The sequence below is a fragment of the Cyprinus carpio genome, chromosome B5 (assembly GCF_018340385.1).
Source record: "Cyprinus carpio isolate SPL01 chromosome B5, ASM1834038v1, whole genome shotgun sequence".
Lineage (NCBI taxonomy): Eukaryota > Metazoa > Chordata > Actinopteri > Cypriniformes > Cyprinidae > Cyprinus > Cyprinus carpio.
In genome coordinates, this window is record NC_056601.1 from 33,701,345 (window position 1) to 33,716,076 (window position 14,732).

General features: G+C 34.6%; 1 protein-coding gene and 1 pseudogene across 1 annotated transcript; both read left to right on the plus strand.

Annotated features, from left to right (window-relative positions):
* Positions 1-3,245: 3,245 nt before the first annotated feature.
* On the plus strand, positions 3,246-6,196 carry LOC109071924 (annotated as a pseudogene).
* A 1,088-nt stretch (positions 6,197-7,284) lies between these two features.
* On the plus strand, positions 7,285-14,732 carry LOC109071931 (gametogenetin-binding protein 2-like). Its single transcript, XM_042723240.1, has 8 exons — positions 7,285-7,425; positions 10,947-11,057; positions 11,352-11,432; positions 12,843-13,096; positions 13,287-13,385; positions 14,130-14,243; positions 14,343-14,552; positions 14,685-14,732. The coding sequence occupies exons 2-8, from the start codon at positions 10,965-10,967 to the stop codon at positions 14,713-14,715; spliced, it is 882 nt and encodes a 293-aa protein (XP_042579174.1). The 5' UTR covers positions 7,285-7,425; positions 10,947-10,964; the 3' UTR covers positions 14,716-14,732.

Genomic DNA, 14,732 nt, shown 5'->3' on the forward strand with positions numbered 1-14,732 from the left:
AGCGTCAGCACTGATGTGGCGGGCAGAAGATGAGGACTGTCTGAAACAAACTCTGTTTTTCCACTAAAAACTTTAATGCGCCATCGTCTCAGTTTAATACGTGAACATAACAACAAGATTGATCGCCACCATGACAATAGGACAACAAAGGCATTACATTCAAATGTTTTAAAGTTATAACCATGTAACTATATAGCCGATAGCAATTGCCAACAACTCGGGCCTGTTTCTGGCTGAAATGCGTTCTCTGTCGGTTCAGTTCTCGGCATCGGTGAGAAGATATGGTTCAGAGCCGCGCCGACTCTACAAAACACTTCTGGCTGACAGACGGCTTTTTCCCCCCTGGGCCGCATCTCGGCTGAAAGCTGTTGTTGTACACGCGGCGGCAGTCCACACTCGGCTGTAGCAGTTGTGTGTATTAACCTTCGGCCCGAATTCATTTTATCACAGACGGGGCGCTTCATAGAATGAATGCGATCATCTGCTGAGAAAAACTTTTTTAGCAATTCTGAGGAGCTTTCGGCGGGTAGCGACGCCCAGTGGCGACCCTATCAGCAAAAAAAACGTCACATCGCAAATTATTATTTAAATTGGTCGCAATGCGACTGTTTTAGCTCGCTTCAGTTTGGAGCCTGTTCTGTTTCAAGATGATTGCCAGTGCAAGCCCTCCCCATTGGCCAAATTCAGAACACATCTTGACATTTCAATAGCACAACTGATCTTCGAAAAATGTCAATGAAAAGTTTTTTTTTTTAAATTTCTTTAAGAGTCCTCTATATTCATAATATTCTTGTCTGTGGAGAGAAATATGCCCACCTTGCACAGTTCTGAAGAGGACAACAGGGAGTGGCTCTTTCCCATCTGGAGGATACGATCTATTATGGGTTTTGGCCTATGTTTTGGCCAGAAAGAGATGGTTTGAAGTTTAAAAACTATTCATAAATAGACTGGTTTTCTTGTGACAAAACATGTACGGCCTAGCTCTTAATTTACAAGATGTTAACCGATGGGCTGTAGTCTGGTGTGGGGTTATTGTGATGTTTTATCAGATGTTTGAACTCTCATTTCTGACGGCAACCCAATTTCACTCTGCAGAGCAATCCATTGCTGAGACCTGATTGCAACTGCTACATTTCTCCCAAATCTGATGAAGAAACAAACTCATCTACAACATATTGGATGGCCTAAGGGTGAGCACATTTTCAGGAAATTTTCATTTTGTGGTGAACTATTTCTTTACAAAAACATACCCTTTCAGAGCCATGTATGCAACTGTATATATCATAATGCACAATACCATAATTAAGCTTGCTTTATGTCAGATGTGTTGTTTATGCATGACATCAAAATTTTGAGATATAGCAATTTATACATTCATCATACATTCATCTGCTTGTTATATTTCCAAACCCTTAGGTTGACAACTTGAGATTGACTTAATGAATCATTTGAAAGAAAAACAAAACAAAAGCCAACAATGCTGAAGCAACCATATGAGTAAGAACATTTTCCAAATATGACAACGCCTGGACCTTCATCACAAAAATAAAATATTTCATGAATAAGCAGAGATGCGTAATTACACGTCCCGCTGCTGTGAGTGACGTTGAATCCCTATGCTCTTATGACAGCTGTGATGAGATGGGTCAGGGGGACATGCTGAAGACAAGCTAATAATACACAATGTCTGCTGGACAGGCCTGCTCCTAATCCAATAACAAGCACAGGTAAACCACAACAAGACCTGAAATCAAAACTGAGTGGAAAACATCTTAAAAACAAATAGTGGTAAGAGACTTTGGTTAGTACAGAGATCCCACAGATCAGTTAAAAACGAAACAATTACAGATTCCTATAGAACTGATCCTATTTCATCCGTCAGGGACTTTCCGTTTCCAACACTGAGTCAATGCATGATCATAAACGGCCCAGAAAAAACAGATGATGATCTAAATCCTGCGCCAGGGGCATGAGTAGCACTGCATGGCACAACATGACCCGAACATGCATTAAATCACACTTAACAGTAAACAAAATTTAATAACTAAGGGTGACCTTTGATGCTCATGCAAAACTATGAGAATGCATCAAACCATATGAACACAGACAATATAAAATATAGTGCTAAAAACCACAAGTCTTATTTAAACTCCAAACACAAGTTGCAGGTTCCCTTTTGGATGACGTCATATAAACGTTATTATTGCACAAAGTAGAGGCGCGTCCCTGCGCAAGCTCAGATTAGTCCTGACCTGCGGGAATAATCAGTCACCTATACCAATCCAGTTCAAATGAGTGATTAGTAATAATCACTGTAAATCACTTTATTAACGGTTATTGTTCTGTTCACTAGTCCCCAGTCACCTATACCTGCAAAGCCAGTTTAAATGAGCGATCAGAAATAAATCACAGTAAAATACACAAATTCACTTATATTACCAGTTATTGTTCGCTCAATTGAAAACTAGTCCCTAGTCATCTAATACCTGGGCATTAATCAAGCATGGTACTTCCCTTAAAAATTTAATATTTATTACAGGAATAAATAGGGGAGTAATTCGAGAAATATTTCTGGACGTGTTAGTATGTGTATTTCTTGTCACATAAACCACAGGGACCTACGTTTTAACTGTGATGGAGAATAATAAAAGTATGAATAACGTTATTTATGCGTACTAACAGGCATGTAACTGTTAAATTAACTGTTAGCATTTTAATACCATGGTGTTCTTTAAAGAACCGATGGAACATAAACCACTATTATAAGTTACAGTATTTTTTGTAATGGGTTGCTTTCAGATAAACTATTTAACATGTCAAACTAACTTTTTTATATAATACAATTTTTATATGCATAAAGAAAAAGTGAGGGTAAAAAGTGTTACATGAGCAGTAGATAAGATTAATAACCATTTGTGTACCTTTTCCTTCTGGCGGTTCGGTCTTCCAAGCTTTTTTTCCCCCCTCAGAAAGATCCGTTAACGGTCGAAATTCTTGATTTCTGGATAAAAGGTGCTGTTTGACATTCGCCATGAGTGTAAACTTTAACAATACACGTTTCGCTGTATTTACTGTGTTATATCGCTGCCATTAGATCGATATTTTATGAGTTTATGGTTTGTTTCTCAGCCATGAAAATTCCTGAGTGAGTGAAGGACAAAACTCCCACCACACCAGCGGCGACTGACACGCGCACAGCGACGTCACGCATTTGAAAAGGTCCCGCCCCATACAGTGACGTTTACCTGTAAGCCACGCCCAATGCGGAAAAGAAACATCGCAACACCAATGTGTGGCTACAGTTTGTTATAAAGTGAGGATTATTACAGAAGAATGAACGATTTGTAAGACGAATGTTTATTTTTACTATTTAATAAAGAGATACAAGTACAGTAGGTATAGATACACGGGAGTCCATGTTTCGTGTGCTAAACCGGTTTATCCTGACAGGCCACTGCTGTAATGTGGGTCTCTGCAGTTTAGTCTAACGTAACCTGATTTATCTAATGTCCAAACATCACACGAGGTAGGTCACATTTCCTAATATCCATACTATAAAGATATTTAATAAATATGTGTCTTGATTGAATTGCTTTAATACTCTCTGGAATTATTTGAACATAAAACTTTGAGATCAAAACTTCCATTGATATCATAATGGTGGTAGGTGATTGATTTATCTATCTATCTATCTAATGTGTGTGTGTGTGTGGTTGCATGTATGTATATATGTATTTCTACAGTCTTTATCTATCTATCTATCAATCTATCTATCTAAAAAAAATAAGGAACTATAATTGGAAAAGAATAAAAAATGCATTTTAAACAAATGATTCATGTAGTCTTTTAATTAAATAATGTTCCAACTAACATGTGATCATATAGACAGCATGCATAATAATTATAAAATAATTTAAAATGCTGGTTTATTAATATTACGAAGTCTTTTAATTAAATTGTAATTAAAATTAAGCCCTAAAACAGCATGAAAGCAATTGTAAAAGAATTAGAAACAATTTATTAATATTTTAAGCAAATATTCAATATAGTCTTTTAATTAAATAATATTTCAACTAATATGTGATCATAAAAATGCATGCGTACTAACCATAAAAAAATTAATTATGCTGATTTTTACTAATATTCCTTTTATTTAATAAGATTATATAATTAATTAACTAATATTTAAGTCATAAACTCTTAGATAAGATAGTTTTAAAATATAAAAAAAAAAATAGTTGTGTAAATACATTAGAAAAATGCATTTTAATAGTCTTTTAGTTAGGCCTAAAAAATATTTAAACTAATATGAAATCATAAAAATCTATATCTATCTATCTTAAAATATACAAATGTAAATTCAGGTAAGTGTGCACAAACTTTTAACTGATATATATATATATATATATATATATATCTATATATATATATATATATATATATATATTATATACTCACACACAATATGTTTGTGTTCTGTATCAACTAACAGTCTATGTTTGCACTTTATTTTCACGCTTGTCTCTTTTTACAGAGAATGGCATCGGCAGAAGTAAAAGTTGCATTTGTCAGCAATCACAATGGGACGACCCTTACGGAGGTTTCGCTGGGATCCTTCTTAGCCCCGCTGTGTTTTCTCAGCCGAGGACTCTTCCTGATAGTCTTCCACCTTGGAAAAGGGGTTCTTCCGTTCTCCTGGGGAGCCCATCTCCTGCTGGACTTCACAGCACTAATAATGCCTCTGGTCCTGTCATGCACCGCACTGAGCGACATCCTGCACTTTGTCATCATGGGCATCGCTGTAGTTGACTTAGTTGTCCTATACCTCGTTTACAAGAACGGAAAGCATCCCTTTCAAGGTTCCCTTTACAGTACAGTTGACAGGTTTGTGCAAAGCAGAGTAGAATCCAACCTGGTCCCTTTGTGACCGTGTTTCGAGTTCTGGTCAACGTGAAGACCGCCATAAGCATTCTGGCTGTTGATTTTGGCGTCTTCCCAAGACGTTATGCAAAAACAGAGACGTATGGAACAGGGGTGATGGATTTCGCCGACGCATCATATGTAATGGCCAATGCATTGGTGTGTCCCGAAGCAAGAGGAAAGGACATTCGAGGGTCGAAGATCAGTCATGTGTTTAAACAGTTGATTTCCGTCTGGCCGTTGGTCTTGTTAGGGTTTGTGAGACTTGCGAGTGTCAAATCATCAGGGTACCACGAACATGTGACAGAGTATGGAGTTCACTGGAACTTCTTCTTCACATTAGCCATCGTCAGAGTGGTGGCGTCCGCACTTCTGGCTCTGTTTCCTGTGGACGCCTCATGGCTTCTTGCTCTTCTCATTGGTGGAAGCTACCAGGTTGTTTTGGAGACAACAGGTCTGAAGTCCTTTCTCATTCACAATAACGAGCGCACAGGCTTTCTGCAGGCAAACAGAGAGGGCATCTTCTCAGTTGTGGGTTACATCGCCATCTATATGGCTGGGGTTCAGGCTGGCCGCTACCTAATGCAGAGCAGAAATTTGGTTAAAGACTGGATCAGAGTGATCCGTAACCTTCTGTTCACCAGTTTTGTGTTGTTCTTCGCTCTGTATGTGTGCCAGATATGCACTGAGCCAGTGTCACGCAGAATGGCCAACCTTTCCTTCTGTATTTGGACTGTAGCACAGTCTTTATTCTTTCTCTCATGCCTTAGCATTGCTGATTTACTGCTACTTTTTTCTAAAGCCATCTCAAATTTTTCTTTTGTGTCTGCATCGTGGTATCAAAACAAGAACAAAAAACCATAACAAAAAAAGAAAAAAAAAAAAAATACATAATCACTATTACACTCACATAACCTTAACCAGAATCAATATTTACAAATCCCAAATACAATAAATCATTACAGCCAAGACCAATGTGTTAATCGACACTCTGAACAGCAATGATGTTTTAGCTGTAAGTGTTTTGCTCTTGTATATGTTTATGAATAGCTTAGTCATATTCATATTGCATATCAATAAAATAACTGTTAAGTTCTGGTAAACACCTTTTCATTTAGTTTCAGATTACACTGTATTTTATTTTATTTTTTGAAGCTGCTGTGAAATACGCTGTATATTGTTTGAAAAGTTCAAATGTGTAATGTGTAAATATACTGCTACTGTGTATTACATATGAGATATGAATAAATAGATGTATTTCATGTTAATGGTAGAACAGAAGATTTATGAATTTTTTTTATACACTGCAATCAACCACCGTTTCATTTAACTTTTTCCATGGGTTTATCATCTTCGTGCCTTTGCAGTTCACAATGTAGATATAGAACTTATTAAGAAACAATTAAAACACAAATTAAACATATAATTAAATGATCATGAAAGCATCATAAATACAAAAAAAATATAAAAGAATTTGGAAAATGATAATGTTTGCTAATATTCATTTTAATTAATATTAAGTCTAATATTAATTAATTAGTTGAAATGAAAATGAATTCATTTTAAAACTATATGGAAAAAATAATTGTAAAATAATTAAGCAAATATTTCATATAATCTTTTAATGAAATATTCTAACTAACATAAAATAAAATAAAAATGCATGCATGCATATTAATTATAAGAATTAAAAATATATATATTAATCAAACTTTTATTTAAATCATAAAACAATATGAAAATAATTGTGAAAGAATTAGAAAAAATTACAATTTAAGCAAAAACATTTAATGTAGTCCATTAAATTAAATATATTTTAAACCAAAATGTGATTCATAAAAAACAGCATGCATGCTAATTATAAGAATCAAAGAATTCTGATTTTTACTATTATTCCAAAGTCTTTTAATTAGACTTTAATATAAAGTCATAAAACTATATGGAAAATAAGTATAAAAGAATTAGAAAAAAAATGCATTTAAACAAATATTTCATTTTAATTAAATAGTATTGTAACTAACGTGATAAATACTGCATATATATAGCAATTATAAAAGAATTATAAAAATTATAAAATGACAGATTTTTGCTAATAATACAAAATCATTTAACTAGACATTTATTTAATATTAAGTCATAAAACTATATGAAAAATAGTTGTCAAAGATTTAGAAAAATGGATTTGAACTATTTAATTAATTAATATTTTAATTAATAGTTAATTAATAGATCAGCAAATTAACGATCGTAAAAATCGATGAACTTTTAGATGAAGGTAGCATATTATATCATCTACTTATATTTAAATTATGTTTCTTCTGCTTTCTCTAAAAAAAAGTCTCCACCCATGTGTCGATCAAACTGCACACGTCACGCCCTCGGAGCCCGGAACTACTTTCTGACGTATCCGGGGGCCAAGGGTCATAGAACATTCGCCTGCCACATACGCCTCTGTCGCACTTGTTTGTTTTTGTCCAAAAGAAAAGAAAAAACCTTCGAAAACAGGTGAGTACGACAGCTGCAGCTTGATATTTGTGCATTTAGTCGCTCTTTCAAGTGCAGAAAAGTAACGCCACGGGAAAGATAACCCCGAGATGTGTCGAGTTAAAGCTGAGGGTGTCAGTCTGTCAGTCTGTCAGTCAAAGTAGATCTTTGACGGGACACTTCTGAATTTAAAACGCATGTATTGTTTTAAAAGTACATTTGCACCCTGTTTAGCATGCAATAAGACATGCTAGGTTTACAGTTGCCGTGCGGTCAAGCTACTGACAGAACTAACGTTAGCATGCTAATCAGCTTGATAAAAGTTTAACAGGTTAGCATGCGCTAACTTGACTCCGACACTCACAATAATCTCTTTTTTGTAACATCATCTCAGATCCCGTCCCTGTAGCATGAGATATGTCGAAATGACTCGTTCGTGTTGTGGTCTACAGGTGGGTGCGAGCATTTCGATGGCTAACAGGCTAATTAGCATATGTGTCATTGGAGGGATCATGAGTGCAGTTATTACGGCTCTGGTTATCAAACTGTTGCCTTGACTACCAGACTGTCAAGATTGTTTGATATGAATATGATCTGAAATGTATTTTGTGATATTTTAGAGCTTTGTGGGGCTGGGTTTGTGGTGGGCTGTTTAGCTGCTCATTGTTAGCACTATATGTCTCTACACCTCCACACACTTACACCTCATAAAGGAGTTACTGCTTTTATTTGACACTTCTGTATATATATATATATATATATATATGATGCACGTGTTTTCATTCAGAGTTGGGGATTAGTAAGGGTTAAGCTAGGGATGCAATGCATAGGAATTTTTTTTTTTTTTTGGCCGATATAATACCGATTTTAACACACAACTATTGGCCGATACTGATACCGATTTTGGTCAATTGCATAAAGCAGGGGTTTAAAAATGAAAAAAAAAAAAATAATAATTTGATTGGTTCACTCCAAGCAGAATTGGTATTTGAACATTTTATGTTCCTGCATTTCTCTGCATTATTACCATTCCAAAACTGTTTTGAGTAAAAAAAAAAAATATATTAGTTAATAACGTTATTTTTAAAACTTTTTCTTTGCATGTAATAGTAGTAATAAAGTACAGCGTTTTCTTTACTCAAAAAGAAAAAAAAAAAGGTCTGGTAGGCTATCTTGGACTTAGTCATAGCCAATACAGCATCATCTTTTCTAGATTTTGACCAAATGTATTAAACAAAAGAAAATACTGTCAACGCTTTAGACATTAAAGTAGGCCTATTTTTTTTAAAGAAATTTAAAAATGTTTGCAGCACAGATAAAAAACGCTACTCCTGCGTTTTGAGAGGAAAAAGTAAAACAGTCTAAATTAGTGGGCTGTGCATCGCATTTTATTATTAATATATTATTATGATTATTATTTTATTATTATCATTCATAAATAATGTAGGCTAAAACACCGGTAATTAATATCTACAAAAATATCAACAAAATATCTACAAACATTATAAAGACAATTAGGCTATTTTAGTTCCCTTCTCTCTATTACAAATCCTCTAAAGCCAAAATGAATTAATTTAAAAGCGAAACTAAACCTGCCTCTCTCATTCTGCATGAATCCAAATATTTCCATAGTCACGACCTATCTGGAGGCTAAAATATTATTTATTATGTAAACTATAGTCTTTGTTCTTCACTCGCACACAAAACATCATCCTTTATACAGGCTCTAAGAGCACAGTGATGCGGTGGTTACACTGAACGGCACAGACTGTACTACAGACTATTTAAATTGAGCAGTCTAACTTTTTATGTATCTTTAACTGTATATACCTTTGCGAATACAAAATAGCAAGAAATATTCAATATATCAAAAATAAGATTCAAAACTGTAAAGCTTTTGCAAAATAAAAACAACTTCCAAAATAAAGATAACCTCCACATCTCCTATAAACCTCGGAGCACGTTACCTACAATGATCCAGACTCAGCTTTTTTTTTTCTTTCGTTTTGTTAATCTGTTAAATGATTTAAATGAAATAGATTTCGTGTACAGGCCTCATATATTCCTTTTTATGTAGCCTATATAGTTTTACTCCATTTTCTCTGTTCACAGAAACGCTGCAGGCGCGATATGACCTACCTTGAATCAATCCTCTACCTACAATACCCACATTTTTGCTGGTTTCAAACACACGAAAAGCTGCATATTACCTGCCATTCATTTTCACTTAAATGTAGACCTAATGCTTAATTGGTGGTTCGTGACATATCCTCAGATAACCTAACTCCAGGGCATTGCCTTTGCCACTTAATGTTACCTATAATGAATTTACAGCTGTGTGCGGGTGTTTCTCTGATAGAAAAACTCAGCTTCACGATTGCTCTGCTGTACTATGCTGTCTCGCAAACTGTACTTTATACAGGTTTTATTTTGTTTTGGGAAGTATTTAAACAATCAGTACCCACACAAAAAACGTTGGATTGTGCAACAGACATGCAGCTCATTGTCTCCATGCAGTTAATTAATAAACCATCGGTATCGGCCCTTTTCATGCTATTTCCGATATTTAAAATAATCCAAAATCGGCTGATACATCGTGCATCCCTAGTTTAAGTCTCTGTAGTCAGATAAGAGTGTATGTGTAAGCTAATAACCCTTGGCAAAGCTACGAAGCTGGGAAACCAGAGTTTGCGTTTTAGAAATGGACAAATATTGATTAATCCGGGCGAAAAAAGCAGGCATGTGAAAATCTAAATAGTATATTAATTGTTGCTATTGGAATAATGCTATTGTACTGTAAAAAACAAGCATTAAATCAACTAATGTTATTATTATTTAATATTAAACTGAAATATTACTATTGCAATAAGACTGTTGTACTGTAAAAAAAAGAGAAGTATTTAATAATAACAATAATATCTTAATTTGATTATTTAAATTATAAAATGTAAATAAAGAAATATTACTGTTACAATAATACTACGGTACTGTAAAAAGCAGATATTTAATAATAATGATAATAATAATAATAAATGTTGTTTTAATTATACTATTATTTAATTTATGTAAATTAATCAAATAAATTACAGTTGCAATAATACTATTGTTTGTTAAATACTATTGTTTGTTGTTTGTTAAAATGTAAATAAAGAAATATTACTGTTACAATAATACTATGGTATTGTAAAAAGCAGGTATTTAATAATTATGATAATAAGAAAAAGAAATTTTATTTTAATTATAATATTATTTAAATTATGTAGATTAATCAAATAAATTAAATTACAAATACAAAAAAACAAACATAAAAAAAACAATTATTTATTTATTTTTTCATTCATTATTATCATCGGAACAAAAGTAAAATTACTTTATGGGATGCCCTTTGCTTTTAAATGTTCCACAACTAAAATTCACGTGGGTCATACTTTTCACTTGAGAAAATATGGAAGTCCATGTAAATACGGAAATTACATTGAAAAGTGGTCAGCACTGAAACTCATAGTGGAGGTGATATTGTGGTTGTGTCCACACACTCACAGGCAGATCTGGGCAAAGACATGGCGCGTCTGGTGGCTGTCTGCAGAGACGGGGAAGAGGACTATCTGTTTCTTGCACGCCAGATTCCCTTGTACATCGATGACTCGCTCACGGTAAGATCATTTATTGATTGCAATTTGGATTTTACCATCTTTAAAGCCAACGTGAAATGAACATTAAACCTATTTACTTTAAAATATGTCTTATTGTGTGTGAATGATCCATCAATTTGGGTATTTTAGCAGCTAATACCATTAAACTGGTTAGAAGTTTGTCTTGGCAGGCACTTTTGTATTAAGCAGTTGTATGTTCCCCTATACACGCATTACTGAAAGCAGACTGGTATTATATAGGAAGAAACACTGCGTTATTTTGATGATATATGAACATTTTTATGTTTAATGTAGATGGTGATGGAGTTTCCTGACAGTATTCTGGACTTTGACAGCTGTCAGATCAACAGTTCACAAATGAAGCAGTTTATTGAGGTAAACAATGACATTTTCTCATTTTCACTGTTGGCAGTGACTCTCACAAAACCTGTTAAGAGTCGTATTTCACCTAAACCAAAGGGAAGAAATTAGAAAAAGTATTTAATATGAAAGATTTATTTAAATCTGTAACATAAAAATACTATTCACGATAATTAATTAGACTACCCTCTAATTCTCATTTCAGTTATGCAAAAAAAAAAAGCATTCTCCATACTCTACATTAATAGTGGTAGTATTTATTGTACTGCCTTTAATTTATGTTTATTTTAGTCAAGGACAAATATCAACCAAAACAAAAATAAAAGTTTACATAATACAAAATATATGTGTGTGTGTTGTGTATATTTATTATGTATATATAAATACACACATATGCATGTATATATTTAAGAAAAACATGTTATGTTTATATATTAAATATATTTATATATATAATGAAAATTATATGAATATAAATAGGGCTGGACCAGAATATATGAATATTTGTTCGGTTGGTTGGCATTCGATTTTTTTAAATTTTGAGTCAAGTGACAGTTGTCGTGTTATGCCACGCCGCAACAGCTAAAGTTTACATTGGATGCGACAAAGCGACCGTTGAAAATCATTTGAAATTTGTGTCAGTATGTCATAAATCGAACACAGCAGCAGTTTACTGTCAGGAATTTGTCAGTCGTGCACGGCGCATCCAGTGTAGACAGCATAATATGTTCTATTGTATGCCGCACTGCTCGCGTCCACTGTGTTAGAGAGATGAATATGTTCAGCCCCCTCCCTCCGAAGCTTCGAATATTCGGTGTTGATTACTACCGATGCTTCGTAGCTCAAAAAATGGTATTCGGACTATAAAAAAATACAAAAAAATACATTCAAAAAATATAAAAAAATATACTTTACTTTAGTGTCTTTATATATACGTAGTAAATATAATTTACATTTTTTATATTCGAATTGAATTTATTTAAAGAGAGTTGTTTGTTCAATAAAACATTAAGTAAAAAAAATAAATATATATATGTACACACACATTTAGTATTTTGTCCTCCTGCTGTAATGAAACCGAACCGTGATGTCAAAACCGAGGTACTTACCAAATGTGGCCTTTCCATTTTGGCTTTATTTTTGTTAATAAAATAATGACATGGTGTGATATATTATGTGATATTGTTCATCTGAGGCTTTATTTCCAAATTTTAAGACTTTCTGAGGACCAGATCAATTTTGTATTATCTCGTGATACAGAAAACCATGAAATTCAATAGGGTGTCCTAACTTTTTCACATAACTGTAAATCAGTTTTCCAGCTTGACAGAGGCACAGAATGCAACAAAAAAAATAAAAATTGCTAGAGAGTCAGACTTTTATGGCTTCCAGCTTCACTTCTCCACCTGTGTTTTGGTCCACCAGCACCACAGCATGCTAAAGCAGCAGGACCTGAACATGGCGTTGATGGTGATGTCTCGTGAGGTGTTCAGTGCTCTGTCTCAGTCGGTGCCGTGCGTGGGCTGCCGGCGCAGTGTGGAGCATCTGTTCTCTCAGCTCACGGACTCTGGATACTTTGCACTGGAACCGCTCACTGTGGGATCCTCTGGAGTGCTGTCAGTCACACGAGTGTGTCTCACAGACCCCAGGAAGCTCTACACACTCTTTTATGTTCACGGGTAAGTGTTACATTGGCCTCAGACCAACTGAAGTCCACATTAAAATCAAAACTGACTAAAATCCTCATCATAGCCTGACAATCCATTAAAATTAAGCTTCAGCCTTTTTTTGTCTGTTAGTTTGTTTTCTTTTGCCTATATGATTTAGTTGTTGTTTTCATTCTAATTTGTGTGCTTTGTCTTGTTGTAGGTCAAAGTTAAACAACGTAATTGATTCCATTCCCAAGAGTAAAAAGAATAAACGCTGTCAGCTGCACTCTTTAGACACGCACAAACCGAAGCCTTTAGGGTGAGTCACTAACTTTGTCTTTAATTATTATGTGACATCTGGTGTTTGAGATGACCGTTTCTTCTTTTGTGCTTCCGTGACAACCTAACCAAACAAAAATTTTAGCAGTGTTGTTCTTATAAATGTACATATTTGAAGTAAGGAATCGATCAAAATATTACAATTTTTTAGTAATACTGATAGTGGTCAGGGTCTGAAATTAAATTTAGGGCACAAATGCCTCTCAAATTCAACATAAGGGGTCAAAAAATGCCTCTACAAAAATAAAACCAAATCTATTACAACTTTTGAAATTAATAAAAATGAATAATCATTATTACATTATATATAACAAGAGGGCAGTAACTAAAAATGACAATGATCTTTTTCATAATATTACAGTTCCTGTTTGTTTCCATTTTTATATAGACCAGTTTTATGTAAAATGAGAACTTGCCTTGATCACATAACATTATGCAATTGTTGAATGCATAAAGCAGTCTGTGTGAATAAACACACCATGTCAGATGCATTGGTAACAGCCTATACTGAATTAATTTTATAAATACAGTTATTTCACATAAAAGAGCAAACAGATTCATTTAATGAGGTAATTATAAAAATTAAGGGGGAAAAAAAATGCCACTGGAAATAAGTCCTTGGGAAAATATTGCCCCTTAATGGAAAAGTACATTTCTGATCCTGGTAGAGATGTAAGTGACCGTATCAGTAGGTTGTTTGGTGACCATGGTTATGGATCCGCAGGGGCAGCTGGATGGACGTGTGGGAGCTGATGTCACAGGAGTGTCGTGATGAAGTGGTTTTGATTGACAGCACCTCTCTGCTGGAGACTCTGGAGACGTACCTGTGCAAACACCGGTGAGAGCTTGTGACCCTGTGACCTCAACATATTTCTCTTAATTGGCTCAGTGACAAAAATTTATTTTTTTCTTTTTTGATTTTCAATATCATTCTCAGGTTCTGTACGGACTGTAAGAACAAGGTCCTGAGAGCGTATAACATCCTGGTAGGAGATCTGGACTGCAGTAAGGAGAAGGGCTACTGTGCAGCTCTGTATGAAGGGTTACGCTGCTGCCCCCATGAGCGCCACATCCATGTCTGCTGCGAGACTGATTTCATCGCACACTTACTGGGCCGAGCGGAACCAGAGTTCGCTGGGGGTTATGAGTGAGTGATCCAGTCCTTATGGAGTTTGTATGATGCTGTGTAACGTGCATTAAAGTCACATCATATCATCAACTGGAAGCTATTCTGTTATCATAGATATACCTTCATAAAGAATGTGTGGATCATTTACAGGCGTCGAGAGAGACACGTCGAAAGCCCATAGAATATCGCACAGGAGGA